The following is a 20,381-nucleotide window of genomic DNA, read 5'->3' as shown; positions in this document are numbered from 1 at the left end:
CTACTGGCCTCAGAGAGGAGGAGGTATCTGGAGACAGAGCTAGATGCCAGGGTCACTTCTAGTCCAACCTGGTTAGCATTCTCTTCTTCTTCCTAGAAACCTAAAACTGCCTTGATGGGCTGGAGAATTGGCTTAATGATGGTTAATGATGATGGAGCCCAGCACAGGCCAGAGGGCAATTTACATGGGTAGTACAGAGAGGGCACCAGCGCAGGAGAGCCTGGGCTATGCCTGTCTACCCTCTAGGCCCAGCTTCTGCTTTCTATTGCTGTCCAAGCTGGAGAAGCCTCACCTATTCACCAAGCCTGACCCTGAAGCCTCCATACACTGCTGCCCCTGTGGTCATATGAGTACTTGGGATGTTAAGGAAGATGGAAATAGCCCTACCCACATCGGAGAGTACTCTGGCTCCAACCACAACTGGCTTGTGATCCCAATTCCCATTCTGTCTCCCCACCAGCCACTCTATTACCCCAGCTCTACACGCTGCCTTGTTCTTTTGTCTCCTGACCTAGCCACAGGCTTCCAAACAGAAGCCCTCAGTACCCTTGCTCTCAGGTCCTTTTGGTTAGACACAAACTCAGCTCAGCACTCCTCTTCCATTGAATCCATTCTCCCTGGCTCACTTCACCTTTCAGGTTCCCCAGGTAGTACTGGCAAGTGGGGAAGGTGGGGGACAGCCTAGAAGGGCAGTAACTGGCCCCTTAGCAAGTCAAGACCCAGCCCTGCAGAGTGAGGAGTAGAGGGAAAGGCTGTCTCGAGGCTGCCTAGAGCTGGATCCTCTGCTCATCTGCAGGGCTGCTCACTTACCCTAATGCCAGGCCCACTGTGGGCTACTGTGGTTCTCCTTGAATTCCATCTTACCTCAAAGGTCCTGGTGGCTGTAAGACAGTGGTGGTTTTGTGAAATGACATGGTCAGCAGGCAGAAACAAGAGGAGCTGGACCTGGATGGCTCATGCTTATGATAATCCTGATTACTCAGGAGAGGACTGGTTTGCAGCCAGCCTGGGCAGACAAATCCATGAGACTCACATACCCAATTAACTAGTAAAAAGCTGGAAGTGGAGCCATGGTTCAAGTGGCAGAGTGCCAGCTGTGAAAAAGCTGAGCAAGAGCTTGAGGCCAAGTTCAAGCCTCAGAACTAGCATAAAAAAAAAAAAAAAAACCAAACCAAACAAGGCTGGGAAGGTGGCTCAGTGGTAGGAGTGCTTGCCTTGCATGCATGAGGCCCTGGGTTCAATTCCTCAGCACCACATAAGCAAAAAAAAAAAAAGAAAAAGAAAAAGAAAAAGAAAAAAGCTGGAAGTGGCGCTGTGGCTCAAGTGGTAGAGCGCTAGCCTTGAGCTGAAGAGCTGAGGGACAGCGCCCAGGCCCAGAGTTTAGGCCCCACAACCAGACCTCCCCCTCCAAAAAAACCAAACAAACAAAAATCCACAAGAGGAAGCTGGAGCCCAGCATGTCCTAGTCACCCAATAGGTGCAAAGAGGGCTTAAGAAGGTACTTGAGCATCCAGAGGGCATATGGGGTCTGTACTGTGAAGCAAGCTCAGCCTCTCAGACACATCTGTACCTCTGGAGGTCATGCCCAGATAGTTCATAAACTACTGTATACAAAGCATTCCCTTGCCTTGAGGGACAAACAAGCTATCAGTTGTCCAAAAAGATGGGGGAAGCTAGTACCATTCTATGCAATCTGAGAAGCAGGTAGCACAAAGGGCTGTCTGGGATGGCCATGGAAGATTGGAGCTAACCTCCCATAGGAGAAGAAGCCTAGGTTTGGGCACTACCTATAGGGTACAGAATCTACTCTAAGCCTAGCATGTTATAGGAAGTCTGACCATGGCTGGATGGGGAAGGGCCTGTAGGCTTCCATGAGGACTTTTAAGATGAGGTTGGGACAAGTGAAGGGAGTGGGACGAGGGCCTCCCTCCCCCATAGCAGGCTTGGGCCGGACCTGGCTTTGCAGTGACAGGTGGCCTGGGTTTGCATCCTTCCTCATGACAGCTGTGTTTCAGTGGGTCAGTATGGTAATACACCAACAAGGTACAGGCTTTAAAATGAGCAGGAACTATCTGATCTCATACTTTGGCAGGTGATGACTTGGGGTTCATCTTTGTGATTTAGGGCCCTTTTGCCATTCCCCTGGGGTTATGTGTAGAGAGACCTCAAGACACAGCTCCATGATGGTGATGCTATGCTGGGTACCCTGTGCTTCTGGCTGGAACATTGCGTGACCCAACTGCTTGGATCTTGCTCCCTATCCCAGCTGCTGCTGCCACCTATAAACAGCCTGAATCCACAGAACCAGCCTCATTCAAATGAAGATTAGCAAGTGACACAAAAGATTAACAACTCCTGGAGTCAGACATGCTCTGGGCCCTGATTTCACAGGGCTCTCTCAACCTTAGGGCTAGCAATTCTCTTCCCTCATTCAATGCCTCTTCTCTTAACCTCGGCCCCCTTGCTCCTAGGGCTGCAGACAGGGGGACGGGAAGACTCTCAGGGTTTAGTCACTAAGCTTTGTAGCCAGTAGCGCCACTGAGGCTTCCCTGACTTGCAGACTGGGGTAGGGCTGTGTTCCAAACAAGTGAGAGCCTTAAGTACCCAACTGTGCCCAGTGACAGGCCAACGCTCATAGTAACCGCACTGGCCAGACATACACTTCAAATAGCAAAGGCTGTTTAAACAAGATAACAGGCTGCTGGTAAAGCTGTAACTGGGGCCCTAATGGCTTGGAAAGGCCCTGTTCTGAACCTGCCGGAGACAGTACAGAGTTATTTCCTGCCGCATGCAGTTCAGCCCTGGCCACATTCTGTTTACCTGTACATGGTACAGTGGGGGCTGGGGTAACCCTAAGTGACAGCAAGAGAGGCTGTGCTGCCTTCCAATCCTGTCAGGTCCTGGGTCCTCCTCAGGAGGGAAGGGACCTGCAGGTCAGGAGGCTCCTGGTTTTCAAGTTTCTTGTCCTGTCTGGTGGAGGTGCCACTTCCTGTAGGTTTGGGGCACTTAAGAGACTGTCTGTGCAAGGCATCACACATCCCGGGCAAGGCTCAGTGCCACTATTCACATCTCCTGCTCTTCTATTTCCATTTATGATGCACATCGCTTTCCATAGCTGAGCCCACAACACATCTCGTGAGTTGCTCCAAAACCTCAGGAACTGGATGATGGGCTGAGGGAGCCTGGGCTGGGCTGTTTGGCCAGCTTGGACCTGGGCAGTCCAGAAGGACAAAGGTGGCTCCACAACAACTCTGAGGCAGGGACCTATCCACCTGGGGAGCCCAGTATGAGCTGAAGATGGCATGGCGCCCAGAACAACTGCTTGTGTCCCACTGGGGTTTTTCCCACCTGACAGGGCTTTCCAGGAGTCTGAGTGCAGCCATCATAGGTGCAGTGCTCTATAGTTAGTTTTGCTTTTTGTTCTCACCAGAACTCAGCACAAGTAACAAGCAGGGTGTTAAGAGCCTGATGAGACCCTACTCATCTCAATACACATTGACCAAGATCCCCATAGAGGGAGAGCCCCAGGAATACTGTGACCATGGGCAGTGGGCACCAGATGGTGTGATTCAGGAATGATCCAAAAGTCCCACTTCTGGGACAGCAAATTCTCACAAGATGCTGGGAACATTTTGCCCTAAATGGATTTGGAGTTGCCGAATCCTGCTGCCTGACTAGCCATACTATGGCAGGCTGCCATACTATAGGATAACGCTCAGGTGGTGGTGGTGCTAGAGCCCCCATGTTCTCCCATCTTGCAAGGAGGAACCACCTCCTGCAGAGTCCTAGCCTGCCTTTGCCTCAGCTGAAATGAGAATTGTCTCTTATTTGTTTCAATGTTGAACCTTGCAGGCTTGATCTAAGTGCTCCTGCTGCTAGTCACTGACAGGAAATTAACAGACAGCAGGATGCAGGAGCCTGGTGGACTGGAGGCTGTCAATATAGACACAGGCTGTTAAGGAAACTGATACATAATACTCTTTCTACTTCAGCCCCAGAAGATCCCTGGGATTCCCAGGCCAGCACCTTGCCTGGCCCATTCAGCAAGGTGAATGCTCTGTGCTCACAACTGTAGCCATCAAGGCTGTGACACTGGAAGCAGGTCTGGGTTCATTCCTGCGAGGGACATGAGAAACAATAAGGAAGAGTGAGTCTAAGCACAGAACCTGTGTGTGTGGCCTGTAAGATGAATTTCAACAATGCTCATCCTCCGGAGAAGAGACAAAACACTTGGCACATTACCACTCTCACTCAGCATCTCATCTGCAGGACAGGGAGGGCTAGAGCAAGTGTAGGCCCCGTCCAAACTCTGGCTGCAGTGAAAGAGCCTCCCTCGAGAAGGGTGCAAACAGGTGTGCTTGAGTGGCTATACAGTGGAGATGTAATTTACTGGAACCAGGGAGTGGCTGCTTCTAACTCCAGTTAACCATCACTGCGTTTGTTGAGATGGAGGACAGATTCTGTCCAGAATGCAACAGCTTTACAGATGTGAGGACTGAGGGCTGGTAGGAGGGTCTAGACAGGCCTCAACTTCACATGTCCCGTTGCAGAAGCTGTAAGAAGTGTGTGATAGTAGACAGCACCAAGATGGAGCTTTCTGACTTTCCTGAGCAGCAGCTCTAGGAGACAAAAGAGCTTTTGCATCCTTGGCCAATGGCCTGGTCATTGGATGTGTCTAGAGCAGCAGCCATATTCACATTGCAGGCTGCCATTTTCTGGTGTATTGTAAAACCTGGGTAGTAGGTTATGAGCCACAATCTAGTAAGTAGGTAAGAAAAGCCCTGATGCAGTGCTGTTACTGCAGTAGACATACCCCATACCTACATGGTTCTTATCAGCTGATGACATCTACTCTGGCTGCATCTTCTGAGCCCTCTGCCCCATCAGGGACAACTATTTTCATGAGGGTTTCTGAGTCTGAATTCTTCACTAGAATGATGTTCTTGCATGTCAAGCATTACTCCTTCCTGAGTGGTCCCTACCTCCACTCCTGTCCTCACCCATGATACTTAATGGCTGTCTAAGCCCATCCTGCCATGCCAGGCAATAAGGTTGAGAGTAGGGCTAACAACTCAAAGTACCATGTAAGCTGGGCCACAGTCGGGATCTCGGGTGGCCAAGGCATAGGTGGGCTGAGGAAGGATTCCCAGCAGAGGTATGAGAGCTACCCCAGCAGCTGTGCCCACAGACAGGGTACTAGGCAGACACAGAATGGGGAAAGAGCAAGCGAACAGGCCAGGCTGGGTCACCATGTCTTGTGCTGTCCTCAGGGGAAGACACTGTCAGGTGAAATGCTCAAGGATCTCAAGGCCTCACGGCTCCACATTGCCTAGTAGAGACCTAGCCCTCACTGGATCCCCATCAAGGAAGCATGTTCCTGAGAGGAACTTGTTCTGTATCAGGCTCATGGTGCCCTAGCTTCCTTACTCTGAGACCTCCAGGCTTCATGCTGTATGTGGGCACTGCCTATTAGCTTGCCTATGAAGTGGTACTTGGAAGAATCTTTAGTGAGAGAAAAACTCAGTGGCTGGTAGACTTGATGGCAGATGGCACCCACCATATTCCCCTCAGGTTCTCACAGTTCCCAGCAGGGAAGTGTATTTTATGTGTAGGCTGCTAGGGCTGGGAGAGGCTCGCTGTCCTGCTGACCCCCCTCCCCGCCCTGACCCCCGCCCCCCCCAGGTCTAAATCCCAAAGCTGGTGCTCAGTTCTCAGCCACATTACAGGTTTTCATAACTTCCTTCTTTCCTCTCTCTTCCTCCTCCTCCCTTTTCTTCTTCCTCCTCCTCAACTTCCTTCTTCTCTTTCTCCTTTCTCTCTTACCTTTTTCTTTTTGCCAGTCCTGGGGCTTGAACTCAGGGCCTAGGCACTGTCTCTGAGCTGCTTTTGCTCAAGGCTAGCACTCTACCAAAAGCCACATTCCTAGCCCTCTTTTTTGTTTTCTTTTCTAGTTCTGGGGCTTGAACTATGTATGGGACTGGGTGTGATCTCTGAGTCTTTTTAAAGCTAAAGGCTAGCACTTGACCACTTGGTTCATACCCCACTTCCAGCTTTGTGTTGGTTAATTGCAGATAAATCTCATAGACTTTCCTACTCTGGCTGGCTTTGAACTGTGATCCTCAAGATCTCAGCCTCCTGAGTAGCTAGGATTACAGGAGTGAGCCACCAGCACCCTACTTATCTATTTCTGCTTAAGCAGCATTTCTACCTTGAGCCACAATAAGCCCCACTTCATAGCCAAGGAAGCAAAGCTGGATGAGCTTGTCCAGGCTGAGGCAGAGGCAGAGCCAGAGCAGAGGCTGGCTGAGCTGGACTGTGCCCCTTCGCCTTCTGCAACCCCTCCTTGGGCAAACGAGGCTTCAAGAGAAATAGGAGACAGACATGCTTGGAGCCCTGCAGGTGGCAAATGCAGGATCATGTGGAATAGTCACCTCCCTTGCTTTCTGTCCTATTGGCCACAGGTGAGATGCCACCCCCAAACCACAGGCTGTGTTTTTCAGTATTTCTGGAGCACTCTCTTTCCAACTGGTGTCCTGGGGCCCTGGGACACAAAAGCCCATGGTTCTTGAGGAACATTGCACTGGTATTGAGTTTTCTATTTTCATCTGTCACTGCTCAAAGGAGGCTAGCAGCGTGGTGGGCAGAGACCTGCCAAATTGCTGTGGAGGCTCCGAGTCTCCTGGGTCAGGCATACAGGTCCATTCTGTGGGGCACAGTGGTCTCCCAGGACACCACAGACAGGAAAGGTATATGGGGTTGGGGCCCTAAGTTGTCCTCTGGGGGAAATCTCAGGACATAAGGCCCAGGGCCCATTGCTTGCTCAACTTGCTCCGACCTGATTTTTTGGTGGTTATTTTGGAGAGGAGTCTAGGAAACTGTTTTGCTTGGGCTGGCTTTGACTACGATTCACAACTTCCTAAAATAACTGGTATTACTGGTGTCAGCCATTGGTGCCTGTCTCATTAGTAATTTCATTATTGATGAAATTAGAGGACGTGCCACAGCTGCAAAGGCATTAACTTCAGGGTGCAATGAAGTCCAGGCTCCTAGCCTAATCTTGTCCCCTGTCCCCTCCTCTCTTGTCCAGTACTGAATGCCTCCCTCAGATACCCAGGGGCCTTTCCTTGGAGGATCATCATTTTAATCCCTTCAGAAACTAGATGGTTGGTGCCTGTGAGGCCTGGGTGCTCCATAGATGGATGAAAAGGGTCCTGTATTCTCACCACGGGAGCTTCTTTTCTGTCTCTAGGTGGACCTAGGTGTCCTGTCTTACCTACTATCCTCTTTTTTAGATGCCGTTAACAGAACTTGCCTGGGTGGCAGACCTCCCAACACCTTCCCTGGTGACCGGGAGGCCCCCCAAGCCAGTGAAGGCCCTGTTCTCTCAGCCTCCATCCTGGATTCTGTTATTGATAAATGGAAAAGTTTTTCAGTTCTTGGCTTATATAATAATACTTTGAATCTTAAAACCCATAGCTAGTCTGATGTGTGCATAATGAGCAGGGCTAATGCACTCAGGAAATTAATTACCACTGCCCGGAACAGCTGAGTGAATGTGAGGTGGGAAGCCACTTTGCTCTGAAGCTCTTGGCACAGCTCAGAGGGGCATCTTCAAAATCACCTAGTAGGCACAAAGGATGGCACAGATAGTTGAGGGGGAAGATGCAAACCAACCCCAGTACTGCCATTCCTGTGTTTTCAGTTGGTATTGCCTGTCCTGGGCAGTGCTAGGTACCTAGGACCTTGCTCCTGATCCTTCTTTGCCCCTGGTGCAGGATTTCTGGTGCCCCATTTCTCCCTTCAGGGTGCTATGCATATACACTATTGTGCTTTCCACAGACTCAAAAGGCCCCACTGGTCCTTCCTTTGCTGGCTGCCCAGCCTGTACCCCATAGTTTATAGGCTGGATTGTATAAATCTGAACTTTTCCAGATCAGATTACCATCCACATCTTTGTCCTATTCACCTAGGCCCTGCTCCCCATGTTTGGATCCTCTTCTCTGCAAGCTGGTCTCTGGGCCCCAAGCATTTTTTCATGGGCTGTTACATGGCCAGCCATAGGTCCTCCCCAGCTACTCAGGTTCTCCCCAGCTGACCTCATGGAGGGAAGAACATGCTCCTCTTTGGGTCTGGGGCCTGCATATTCTGGGCATGACACTTCCTGAATCAATGTCACAAGGCTTGTTCTCATGTTACCTGATGACAGAGAGCATGCTGAACTCTCAGTTCTGAAGCTGCTTCTCGGCATAGTAGAATTCTTAAATCTGCCAAAGGAGAACAAGAGTAAGGACCAGAAGGACTGTAGAGCCACTCTGGAAAATAACTCTTCTCCAATAGGACCAATGTGAACAAAAATACTGTGTGGTTAGTGGAATCACCGAGGAACCAGAGGTGGATGGAAAGCCAAGACCACTATCCTCAAACAGTGAACCAATAATTTATCAATAATTGAGCTTGACCTGGGTATGATTCTTCCCACTGGAGTTGAGGACTCACTATCTTTGGAGTGCTGGCAAATATTTAACAAGGTATGTGTGTGTGTGTGTGTGTGTGCGCGCGCGCATGTGTGTGCGCGCGTGTGTGATATGTGTGTGTGTATGTGTGTGGTGGGGTTATATTGATTTGTAATGTGCCAATTCTGTGGTGTAATTACTGCTACTTGGCTGCTCTGATACTATCAGTTAGATGTTAGCTCATAAACTTCCTAGAGATGAAAATTTGGCGTTTGATCTGGTATATAAATCAGCTACAGCCACTGGGTTGGCAGTAAGAAAGTAAGGCTCTGCCACTGCTAACCCATATTTTCAGTCTCAACAACCCCTCTTCGGGATGGGCAAGCACCACCAGCAGGTGGTTTGCCATCCTTCCTTAAACTTAAACAGCACCTGGACAAAAGGCTGACCCCAGCCAAAAATGGGAATCAGCTCTGCATCTCCACCAAGTCCCAAGCTGGTTGACTTCCTGCTTTAGCATGGCCACTGGTCTCAGAGATCCAAGGACCAATATGGCATTCCTATATATATATATTCTGCCAAGGCCAGCTGTGTTCAGTGACAGCCTAGGTCTTGGGTACCTCTAGTGACACAGTAGGAAGTGGTACAGTGAATGAGAGCTAGCCTCCGAAGGGGAAGACACAGGAATAAATGAAAAGGTCCTATTAGGAACCCAAGGAAGATGTGGGTTGGTATATGGGGCAAGGGGATGTCCTACACAGCAGATCTTCAAGCCTAGGGCTCAGACTCCATCCCACCTTTTGGTTAATGGCTCAATGAGAACCTATCAAGGCAAGAGCTACCACACAAGGGGGCTAAGGAATAGCTCTGCTCTTGGAAGTCCCCAGTGATGAGAGAAGAATGGAAGCTGCAACTGATAAGGGTCACTGTGGCTTCATGCCCCTTGTTCCCCAGGAGCAGAGGGATGGTGGTCCAACCCAAGGTTCTGAAATGCCAGTTGGCAAACCCCTAGCTTTGTGCCAGGACATGCTTCTTTACCTGCCTATCCTAGGCTGGAGCCATTGCCTCACAGGGACTTACTGTGAAGCCAAGACACTATTTTTCACTGTATGAGGCCTACTGAACCCTCTCCCCTACTCTGCACCTGCCTCTGTGCACCTGCCTCCCACTTTTTTTGTGGAATGTTTCAAAATGGTATTGCCCCTGGAGTCATTTCATCCCCGAGAATCCAGGACCCTCTGCCAGCCTGGCCTACCTTTGTCTCTGGCCCAGGAGGTCTCCATTGTCCCATATGAGGTTGCTATGATTTATGGATATGAGGGGACAAACTATATGCATCCTGGCACATAATGAGATCATGGTCTTCCAGCAGCAAGAGGGGGAAAGGTGGTGGGTTTCTGGTGGGTGGGCCACAGGCCTTTCTGGCACAATTCTCAGCATTAGAAACTATGGCTGGAACTACTACCTAGGCTGAGTCAAGAGCAGGAGGCAGGGTGGAGACAGCTCTCCTGAAGCTCCCTGTGATCCTGCCACTGATTGGGAGAAGAAGCAGGGCCAGCCTAGATAGGTGCTCACATAACCAAAGCTGCACTGTAACTGCTTTCCATCCTTCTGGAAGGGAGGCTGGCCAGAGTGGCCCGCAGGGTGGTACGGAGCCTATGCCCCTCCCCCAAGGCCTTTCCTGGAGCACCCTTTCACCCTCAGAATGGGGGAATGGCTGGGAGGAGATCTCTAGAACCTCCAGGTGGGAGTGCTGAATCTCTCCCGAGAACTAGAGATGGCCTCTGAGCATATGATGTAACCTCTTAGCCTTAGCTGGCTCTCAACCAGCCGGCTGGTTAAGGACATTAAAAGGGATCTTCCAATTCCAAGCATGGATGTTGGGGAGAAAGAGGTTTTTCACACCTACCTGTTTCCCATTTAAAATCTCTCCTTTGGCCAGATATAAACAACTCCGTTATTAACAGACGAGGGCCTGTTTGACTACAGACATCTCCCATCTCCCTCCTTCCTCCCCAGCCTCATTCTATGACACAGATGTTTAAACTCCATTATTATTGTTTGGTGGTATGGGGGTTTGAACTCAGGGCCTCATGTTTGCAAGCATTCTACCACCGTGAGCCATGTATCCTCAACCCTTTTTCTTTTTTTTTTTTTAGTTAAGGTTTCACTTTTCCTAGCTAATCCTAAACTGAGGTGTATCTCTACCTCTTATGTAGTTGGGATTACAAATGTGTGCTACCACACCTAGCTTAAATTCCATTTCCAAAGCACTAAAAAACAAGCTGTCTTCTCAGGCTAAATGACAAACCACAGCGGCTAGGGGGTCTGGTACATGCTATGTTTATGGGACCACTTCTAGCAGCTCACTTCTCAGGGCATTCTCCCCATCACCTGTTAGGGACCAGCACCCATGACTCTATCCTAGAAGAGCTGAAGCCAGAGCCCCATGCCTGTAGCATTTCCCAAACCAGTCTGCCTCCTGCCTAGTCCACTGAACACCTACTGTGTGCCAGGTCTTGAGCTCACAGAACAGGCCATGTGGTGGGTACTCATCCCTCTGCAGGTTACGCAGAGGCTGCTTGACCTGTCTGGGGGTAGGAGGGGCTGTCTATGCCAAGGGTCATTGGAAGCCATCTGCCTGGAGTCTGGCCACTATAGCACTCACTACCTGCAGAACTTGCCTCCTCTCCAAAAGCAAATGTCCCTGAGTCCAGTTAATTCTGTGACATGCTGACCAACTATCTCTTCAATAAGTAGTAAGGGTATCTAGTCTCCCAAGGTGAGCCTTACTGTGGCCCAACTCACCTGTGGCTTCCAGGTGGTCACAGGTAAAAGCAAAATGAAGGACATCTCTAGGAACTCTCGACTGGCTCTGGCAGGAGGGAGCTAGTGTCTCTGGCAGCTATGGTGGTGTGACTCCCTTCCCCTTCCTCATGCAGTTAGAATTTGGCTCAAACTCATACCCAACCCCCAGCAGGGACCTTGGGCTTCCACAGTGGGTACTCAGCATACACACACAGCAGGCATACCGCAGGAACACAACAGGCCTGCCTGCTGGGCTTGGGATGCTGACAGCTCCACTGGGAAATGGGCAGTGAGCTCCCTGTGGGTTTCCACATGAGAACATATGACACTTTACAACCAGGCCTTTTAATCTGTTCCTTCTGAAGATCCCTCCACCATAAGTGGCCATTGGAGCCCAGAAGCTGCTCTGCACTAGAAGAGGTTGGGTGGCAGTCACCCACTTCCTCAAAGGCCTGGAGCAAGAATGCTGCCTGACACTGGGGTGCCTCTGATAGGGGAGTGAGGGTGCACTCCTGCTGTCCTGAGCCATGTTCTTCATCTACATGGGCTGCTGGGACCCAGTACTTCTACCTCTCCTCCTTGTCCACAGATCTCCTGAGGTCTCAAAATGACCTAGTCCCTAGTCCTGGGCCTGGCTGAGTGAGAAGGGCTGTTCTTGGTGGGAGAAGGTGGTGGGAGTTGGCAGCTGGACAGCACTGCCTTGCATTTGTGCCCCAGTGCCCCTGCCTGTGACAGAAATAACAGGTACTGCCACATTATAGTTAGGGGACAGTGCTAAGAGAAATTTCCACAAATCACTGGACTATATCTTAGCCTCGATGTCAAATGGGGTGAGGGAAGGTGGGTATTAAAGAGAACACTGGAACACTACCTGGCTTTGGGAGCCCCAGGTGCCTGGAAGGCCTACAAGGAGAAGTGGTCTCAGGCAGTCAGATCACCTATCCTTCTGGGACTAAGGGTGGCTACAGCTCCTTGGCTGTGCTCTGGCACAGATCATGCATGCCTGGGAATCAACCTTCCCTTGCCTCTAAGGTGCTGCCCTGTGCTCTCTGCAGCCGGGAGCCCAGAGATGCTAATGTTCTCCTTGGCAACATGCTGACGCAAAAGCCAGCAGGCGGGCTGGGGGGGGGGGGGGGCTGTAAATGCTTCTCCAGGCATGGGGGCAGAAGGGGAATGCCAGCCTCCATTAGAGGGAAGATGAGGCCTTGGAACTGAGCAAGAAAGATGTAGAGGAGCTGTGGCCAACCCTTGGCACTGGGCCCGTGGTCTGTTCTTGGCTGAATTGTCTTTATTGGGGCTTGGAGGCCAGCTCAGGGTATTCCAAGAGAGAGCAAACGGTGGAAGGCTTGTCTTAGTATCCATGGTACTATCCCTGGCCCAGCTGGAGGAACAGGCAGGTCCTTAGTGCTGTCCCCACCCTGCACAGCCGGCTGCTGGCTGGAGGAAGCATGGGAGGGTATTGTCTTTCCTCAGCAGCCTGTTTGTTTTGCATCCTCAGATATTACTGGTAGAGCGTGAAAGGTCAGAATCATTTGGAAGCCAGTGAATTTCCAGCCAGAAATCAAGAATTTCCTTTTCTGGCGAACAACCACTTTGCTAGGATGTGGAGATGAGGGGCGTGTGTGTGTGTGTGTGTATGTGTGTGTGTGGTGTGTGTGTGTGTGTGTATGTGTTTCCAGTTGCCAGCCTCTCCCTTTAGAAAATACCCTGAATGCCACCCTATGCCACCTCAGAGCCTAGTTTCTCCAGGAGATAGATATGGGTCTCACAGAGATGCACATGGGGCCAGGTGCTGGTGGTTCATGCCTGTAAGACTAGATACTCAGGAGGCTGAGATCTGAAGGATCGAGGTTTGAGGTCAGTCTAGGGAGAAAAATTCACTACACTTCATCTCTAAAATAACCAGCAGAAACCTGTGCTGGAGATATAGTTCAAGTGGTAAAATGCCAGCCTAGCAAGCAAAAAGCTCTGAGTTCAAACTCTAGTACTGCTGAAGCAAACAAAGATTAACATGGGGATAGGGCTGGAGAAGGCTAGAGACAAGAAGTTCACTGGGCCCTACCAGCAGGTGCTGGTTTGCTCATGTGTGATCAGCGACCCACTTTGTCATGAGTGACTCAGTGAGGGGGGGGCGGGAAGGGAAGGCTGCCAAGGAGATAGTGTTTGGGACAGTCCTGACAGAATCGGAAGACAAGATGGTCATGAGCTTAAGGTTGGACAGAATGGTGCTAGGAGAGCAAAACAAGCTGTTAATGAATGGAATTTGAGGGAGGGGTTGCTGGGGAAGTGGCATAGGCCAGGTGAAGCATAAGGGCCTGGAGCAGGCAAAAATCTGGCCTTGGACTCATCTTTTTTTTTTTTTTTTTTTTTTGGGTCCGGTCGTGGGGCCTGAACTCTGGGCCTGGGTGCTGTCCCTCAGCTCTTCAGCTCAAGGCTAGCACTCTACCACTTGAGCCACAGCGCCACCTCCAGCTTTTTTCTTTTTGCTTATGTGGTGCTGAGGAATCGAACCCAGGGCCTCAGGCATGCAAGGCAAGTGCTCTACCACTGAGCCACCTTCCCAGCCCCCTTGGACTCATCTTTGAGGACATTGCCACCTAACTGACATTTTCAAAGAGCAAAGGTGACAACCAATTCTTCTATGAAACTCAGTGTTAAGGCATCCTGGATCCAGGCACGCCTCTGGGCACAGGCTGCCAAGGATGGGCTGGGGTCAGGAATGCCTCTAAGAGAATTTGCTATGCAGACCCTGGAGATGAGGGATGGGCAACCCATTTGGATCTAGAAGCAGCCCATCTGGATCTAGAAGTCTTGAGAACAGTTTCTAGTCAGCCCCAGGGAATAGAAGAAGTGAACAGGAGCTTGAGCCTGTGTGACTGCCGACTGACAGAACTGCCACAACACCATCCCTCAGGCCCAGCCCAGCTACTTCATAGTGGTGCCTCATTAAAGGAGTCTCATCTTGCTCATCCATTGGGATGTCATCTCTACAGGAACCACATGATACTCAGGTGGGACAGCAGAGGAGTAAAACAAACTAAACCCTAAAGACCATTTACTCCTAGATGGACGTGACTGGGAGCACCTGTGACTCATCACCTGACTTAGACTGGGGCCACCATCAACACCCAGAGGTTTGACTCCTGCTGTCACTGCCACCTGGCAAAAGACCACCAACCCTCTCTGCCTAGAAGAATGCTCAGGCTCTCAGCACGGTGGTCACATCCTGCAGCCTTTCCACAGATTTCCCAGGGGAAGGAGTGCAGGCTGAACTTACAGTGCTTGGGTGATCCAAAGAATAAAGCTGTCACTTGCTTTAACAAGACTCAATGAAGGTACTGTGCCCACCTCCACCTGTGCCATCTTCTCTGAACTACAGGGCACCCACAGCCACACTCATAGATCCTCAAGGACTCCCTCTTTGTTCCCATTCTACTTACCTGCAGGCTTAAAGGTCTTTCTCTTAGTATAGGTTCTGAGTGTTTGTCTGGTAACAAGCTTTGCTGATCAGGACAGCTCTAGGGTGGGCTGAACCTGGCCATGCTGGTCACTTGTCTGGTACATGGCTTCCACTACTGCTACTCTTGAGCACCCAGGTACTTCAAGACTTAATGAGACTTGTGCCTGCTAGCCTTCCATCTCCTTGCCAGGAGTTTCTCACTCCCTCTCTCTAGTAATTCTTCTCTCAAGCTCCCAGTAGCTCAGTACTGAACCCAATTCTCCCTCAGGTCACCCCCATCTACTTCATGACTCTAATCTTCCGCACACAGTGTTTCTCAGTGTAGGCCGAACACTTCAAAGAATCCAACAGCCACCCTGGCCCACACACTTACTGAGTTTCTACCACCAGGACTCCAAGCCCAGGTTCTGGTACCTAGAACTAAACTTTCTTTACTCCATCACCACCTGATTCTTAGGATCAAGATGGGGTTATAGCAGTGATAGCTATTTCCAGGACCCACAGGCTATTTGGTGTTGGTAAGAACTTCAAGGATTTGCCAGACCACCATGTGAACCAAAATGAGGCCTGATCGAGTCTTGTCCTCTCTTGTACTGTGGCTGCCATAGTTTAGGCATGATCTATTAACGGCACTGAGGTGGGAGCAAGCTGGGAACCTGGGCAGCAGGGCCAGCATATGCCATGAGGGCACACTTAGTGCTACCTGCAACTCATGGAGGGAGGCTATACCTGATGGGGAGAGGTGGGGCTGCCTGGTGAGCCAGACCACCGTCTGTGGAGCCCAGAGGTGTGCGGCCTCATTTGGAGGGTGTCAATGTGCTGAGGGAATGTCAGAGCATGGTTACCTAGGTCAAAACAAGGCTCCTAAGCCCAGCATAGCCCTGCTTGCCAAGGGTGCCCCTCTGTGGCTGACATCTTAGCAAGTCCTGTGGTGCCTGCAAGACACTGTGTTCTACACTGTGTTCTCTGAGCACAGCAGGAGGGGCACACTCACCCCCATCTCACTGGAGCCATCACAGGCATCATGTGGCTGGATTGACCCAGCTACAGACTCTCCCTGCCTACATGAGTCCACCTGATTCCCAACCCAGCAGGAACAAGCACAGAAATCTGGGTTCTACTCACCGTCTGGTTATCTTCATAGAGCTTCAGATCATAGCCACTGAGCTCCACACAGAAGATGATGGCTGTGACACCTTCGAAGCAGTGGATCCACTTTTTGCGTTCCGACCTCTGCCCACCCACATCCACCATCTTAAATGTGAGCTCCTTGAAGGTGAACTTGTTCTCCACAATGCCTGTGGTCATGTCCCGGGAGCGCAAGATGTCCTCCACGGTGGGGATGTAGTCTGGTGCGGCGATGCGCTCCAGGTCATTCAGGTAGTAGGCCGCATTGTCCTCCAGGTGGTACTCGCTCGAGCGACCAAAGCAGGCCTGTGCCCCAGGGTCAGCCCACAGCCGCCGCATGACGCCTAGCAACTCAGGTGTGATTTCTCCCTTGCTCTCGGCTGGACCAGTCAGTGCAAAGAGCTGCACTGCATCATACGCACGATCTGGGTTGTGGAAGTCAATTTTGAGGGCAGCCAGGGCCCGGATGATGCGGGTCAGCGAGTCAATGGCGTTATAGATGATGAGGGGTTTGTACTCCTTGCAAGCCTCCAGGTTAAAGCCACCACTGTGGATGATCTTCATCTGTTTGACTATGGTGCTCTTGCCTGAGTTGCTAGTACCCAGTAGGAGCAGTTTGATCTCGCGGCGCTGCCGCTGGCTCTCTGAGCGCAGGTGGCGGTCGATTCTTCGGGACCGCCGCGCTGCCTCTTTCTCCTCTGAGCTTTGCCGACATCCCATGGTCCGGCAGCGGCAGACCCAGATGTGGGAGCACTGACTGTGCGCCTCTCCCTCTGGCCACCAAGTAGGGACGGCTGCAATGAGGGATGCTGAAATGTGGGCTGGTGTGCCCAGCAGACAAGAGCCAGGTGCTTTGGGAGTGTTCAAGGCAAAACTGTGGTCAATACTGTGACACACTGCAGCCCCTGCCCCAGTGCCTCTTCTCCAGCCAGCATGGCGCTCTGTGCAGTGGGGCGGTGGCCGCACCCTCCCTTCTAGTGACACTCCACCTCCCTTGTCAGCGCTGTGGCCTGATTTGCCGTTGTCATTCCTTGGCCACGGTGGGAAGTAGTCCTTTTGCGTCTGCCTAGGCTGCTGCCGTCTGGTTGCTGGTTGCTGTGGAGATGCTGCTAAGCGCGGCTGGAGGGCCCTGCACTCCTGGTGGCCCCCCTGCCTCAGGCTGCTCCGGCTCCCTGCGTTGCATCCGGCCTTTCACCTGCCAAACAGAGAACAGCATGAGCCATCTCCCATGAGGTGGACTGGGAAAGGGAGAAGCCCACAGATCTTAGAAAACACAGGGATAATCCAACAGTTCCCTGCTGTTCTGGGGGTGTTGTAAGGGTAGTGACCAAACCACAGTAAACCCGACATTCCTAGCTGACACCAATTTCATGCCTCACTCCCTGCCAAGACAGTTGAAGCCAGGTGCATGAGGGAGGGGAATAAGTGTTCAATCCCCCACCTGCTTACCTCTTTGGTGGACTTAACTCTGCTGAGGCTCCCTGCCTACTGACTTGGCTGGCCTCTCCTTCCCTGAGCCTCCTTGTTTGTTGAGGGTTCTATAACATAACTGCGATGAAGCCCTGTACTCCCATTCTTCCACAGCACTGAGGGAGGTCAGTCCCACCCTACTTAACAATGTGGTCCTGACTGGAGGCCTGAAGGAGGCCTAGATCCCTAGGATGTGTCTAGAGGGGAATCTTGTCCTGCCTGCCCTCAAGGGCAGTCTGTGGGTCAACTCTTAAGCAAACAGACTGGGCCAAAGCAAGCTGAAGGCTGCAGGCCAGGGGTCACTGGATGCCTGAGTGACAAGAGCTGGAGGTGGGGGTCAGGCCTTGAGAAGGGCAGAGGTGGTCTTACTCCTGGTCGTGTGAGGGAAGCTAGGGCTCAGGAAGGGGACAGTCAACAAAACAGGGAGACATGGTGAGGTGTGTTTGCGATAGGCCAGGGCAGTTCTTGAGGCACTGGGAATTGCTAGGTCCAGGCATTCCAGAGGAGCCCAGCCACCCCCCCCACCCCATTCTCACTAACCCTGACTAGGCCAAGGCACTGAAATGAGGTACAGCTGTGCTCACAGGTTGGGCAGGTCTATAGCATCCAGGCTTCTGAGGGCTACCTGTCGACCAGAATGGGGGAGGAATACATCCTAGGACACCTCTGTGGCCTTCTGGATGGTAGGGTTAGGTCCCTCCACTCAGGCTTCTGTCTCTGACTGGGAGCCCAGGGTGGCGCCTAATGATACTGCATACTTCTTGTTTTCCTTCCTGATGTCCTCTCTCCAGTCATCCTACCACAGTCATGCTCTTACTACTCCAGTACTCTCTTCCCCTAGAGCAGGTCCCAGGTGGGAAGACCCCAGGCCGACAGGCCCTAACAGCAAAGGGTCTCTATTTCTGTCTCTAGATAGTGTTAGAAACAATCTTCACTCTCCAGCCTGGTTCAAAACCCTCAGATCATCCAGTTAGCTGTTATCTGTGCCCCTCTCTATTTCATATCTCTTATAGACCTTCCTCCACGAATCCCAGTGATCCTGCTCTGAACTGGCCCTGGTGCCATATCTCTCCCTGGCCCCAGATTCTGGCTTCTCTCAGCTACTGTGGCCTCCTTTCTCTCCTGTGTCCTGGACCCACCTACCTTCAATAGTATTATTATTATTTTTTTGGTTGGTTGTGGGGCCTGAACTCTGGGCCTGGGCACTGTCCCTAACTCCTCAGCTCAAGGCAAGTGCTCTACCACTTGAGCCATAGCACCACTTCTGGTTTTCTGAGTGGTTTATTGGAGATAAGAATCTTCTGACTTTCCTTCCCAGGCTGGCTTTGAACCTCAATCCTCAGATTTCAGCCTCCTGAGTAGCTAGGGTTATAGGTGTGAGCCATTGGCACTGGGCTCCAATAGTTTTATTTTTTTGTCGGTCATGGGGCTTGACCTCTGGGCCTGGTCACTGTCCCTCAGCTCTTCAGCTCAAGGCGAGTGCTTTACCACTAGAGCCACAGTGCCACTTCTGGTTTTCTGAGTGGTTTATTGGAGATAAAAGTCCATGGAGTTTCCTACTTGGGCTGGCTTTGAACCACAATGCTCAGATCTCAGCCTCCTGAGTAGCTAGGATTACAGGTGTGAGCCATCGAAGCCCGGCTTTCCAATAGTTTTTGTGTGTGTGTGTGTGTGTGTTGGTCGTGGGGTTTGAACTCTGGGCTTGGGCGCTGTCCTTTTCAATAGTATTTTTAATGGCACCTTTCTCCCTAAGTCAAACCTGAGGCTCTCAGAAAACTCATTTTTTATATGTTTTTGGCCAGGTATGCACCTCACCTTTTGCTACCTGGCAAGTACCAGACTAGCAAGTGCCAGTACATAGCAGTTACTCTCCTTCTATCCCTTAGATTTATGAGCATCACACCTTACTATCCTCTGCTGCTGCCCTAGCCTCACTGCTGCCTCCACAGCAGCCCTCAGTTAACATATGACCCACATGACCTTGTTGCTGCACCTCCTGACCAGGAGAACAGGGTGAGCAGTACCCAGTGCGTGGCAGGCCCTCAACAGCCTCCTCATTGCTCTAGTCTGCAGGAACCCCTCTTGGCTTCTGAATAGTACTGTTTGCTTTTCATAGGTCAGCTCATGCTCAGTGCCTTCCTGCCAGTGGGCCTCATTCCCGCCCCCCCCCCCCCTTCTGCCACTAGTATCTCCATGCCCTATGCCTCCCTCTCTGTGGGCCCTTTCTCTGCCCTCCAGGCTAGGAGAGAGGTCAGCTTTGTGAAGTCTCTGGCTCTACAAAGCAGACAGGCCTATGTGAACAGGGGTTAGGCCTGGTAGCAGGGGGGTACCCCCTCTGTGTGATGTATGTGGGCTGTGTCAGTAAGCCCTGAGAAAGGAGAGAGGTAACAGGTGAGAGGAAGAGGCATCAAAGAAGAGGAAGAGGAAGCCAATGAAGAATATTTTGTTTTGTTTTGTTTTGTTTTTTTTGGTCATCTGGCTTGAACTCTGGGCCTGGGCACTGTCCCTCAGCTCTTCAGCTCAAGGTTAGCGCGCTACCACTTGAGCCACAGTGCCACTTCCGGTTTTCTGGTGTTTAATTGGAGATAAGAATCTCATGGACTTTACTGCCCGGGCTGCCTTTGAACCTTCATCTTCAAATCTCAGCCTCCTGAGCAGCTAGGATTACAGGTGTGAGCCACTGGTGCCCTGCTTGCCACTGAAGAGTTTTAAGCCATGAGTGCAGGTGCATGTTTGTGACAGTAATGGGTAGACTCCTCTGTGTGTGTGTGTGTGTGTGTGTGTGTGTGTGTGTGTGCAGTTGCACATGTACTGGGTAGTTCCATGTGGTGTCTAGGTACAGAGATGATTACGGGGGGGGGGGGAACTGGCTGTGACATGACAACTTGGGCTGGAAAGAGATGAACTAATGGCTCCTTGTTACTTTGCACAGCATGGTACTTGGCAGTGGGGTTAGGGGGAGGGGGAGCTAGAGTTGCTAAGCAAGGCAAAAACCTAGTCCTAGAATTTGTTCAGCTAGAAGAGCAGAGTCAGACCATGAACAGTATATAAATAGTGAGTGA

General features: G+C 51.3%; 2 protein-coding genes across 3 annotated transcripts in view; one reads left to right on the top strand and one right to left on the bottom strand.

Annotated features, from left to right (window-relative positions):
- Rsph14 (radial spoke head 14 homolog) overlaps nucleotides 1-20,381 on the top strand; it is a 76,361-nt gene that overhangs the window by 25,208 nt on the left and 30,772 nt on the right. The window lies entirely within an intron of this gene.
- Gnaz (G protein subunit alpha z) overlaps nucleotides 1-20,381 on the bottom strand; it is a 51,985-nt gene that overhangs the window by 11,954 nt on the left and 19,650 nt on the right. For both annotated transcript variants that reach the window (XM_042666343.1, XM_042666344.1), the window contains exon 2: nucleotides 15,847-17,044. In XM_042666343.1, coding sequence (XP_042522277.1) covers nucleotides 15,847-16,569 — 723 coding nt within the window. In that variant the 5' untranslated portion in view covers nucleotides 16,570-17,044. The remainder of the gene's footprint in view (nucleotides 1-15,846; nucleotides 17,045-20,381) is intronic.

The sequence above is a fragment of the Dipodomys spectabilis genome, unplaced genomic scaffold (genome assembly GCF_019054845.1).
Source record: "Dipodomys spectabilis isolate Male_0828 unplaced genomic scaffold, ASM1905484v1 ptg000363l, whole genome shotgun sequence".
NCBI lineage: Eukaryota > Metazoa > Chordata > Mammalia > Rodentia > Heteromyidae > Dipodomys > Dipodomys spectabilis.
This window is presented reverse-complemented; position numbering and strand designations above follow the sequence as displayed.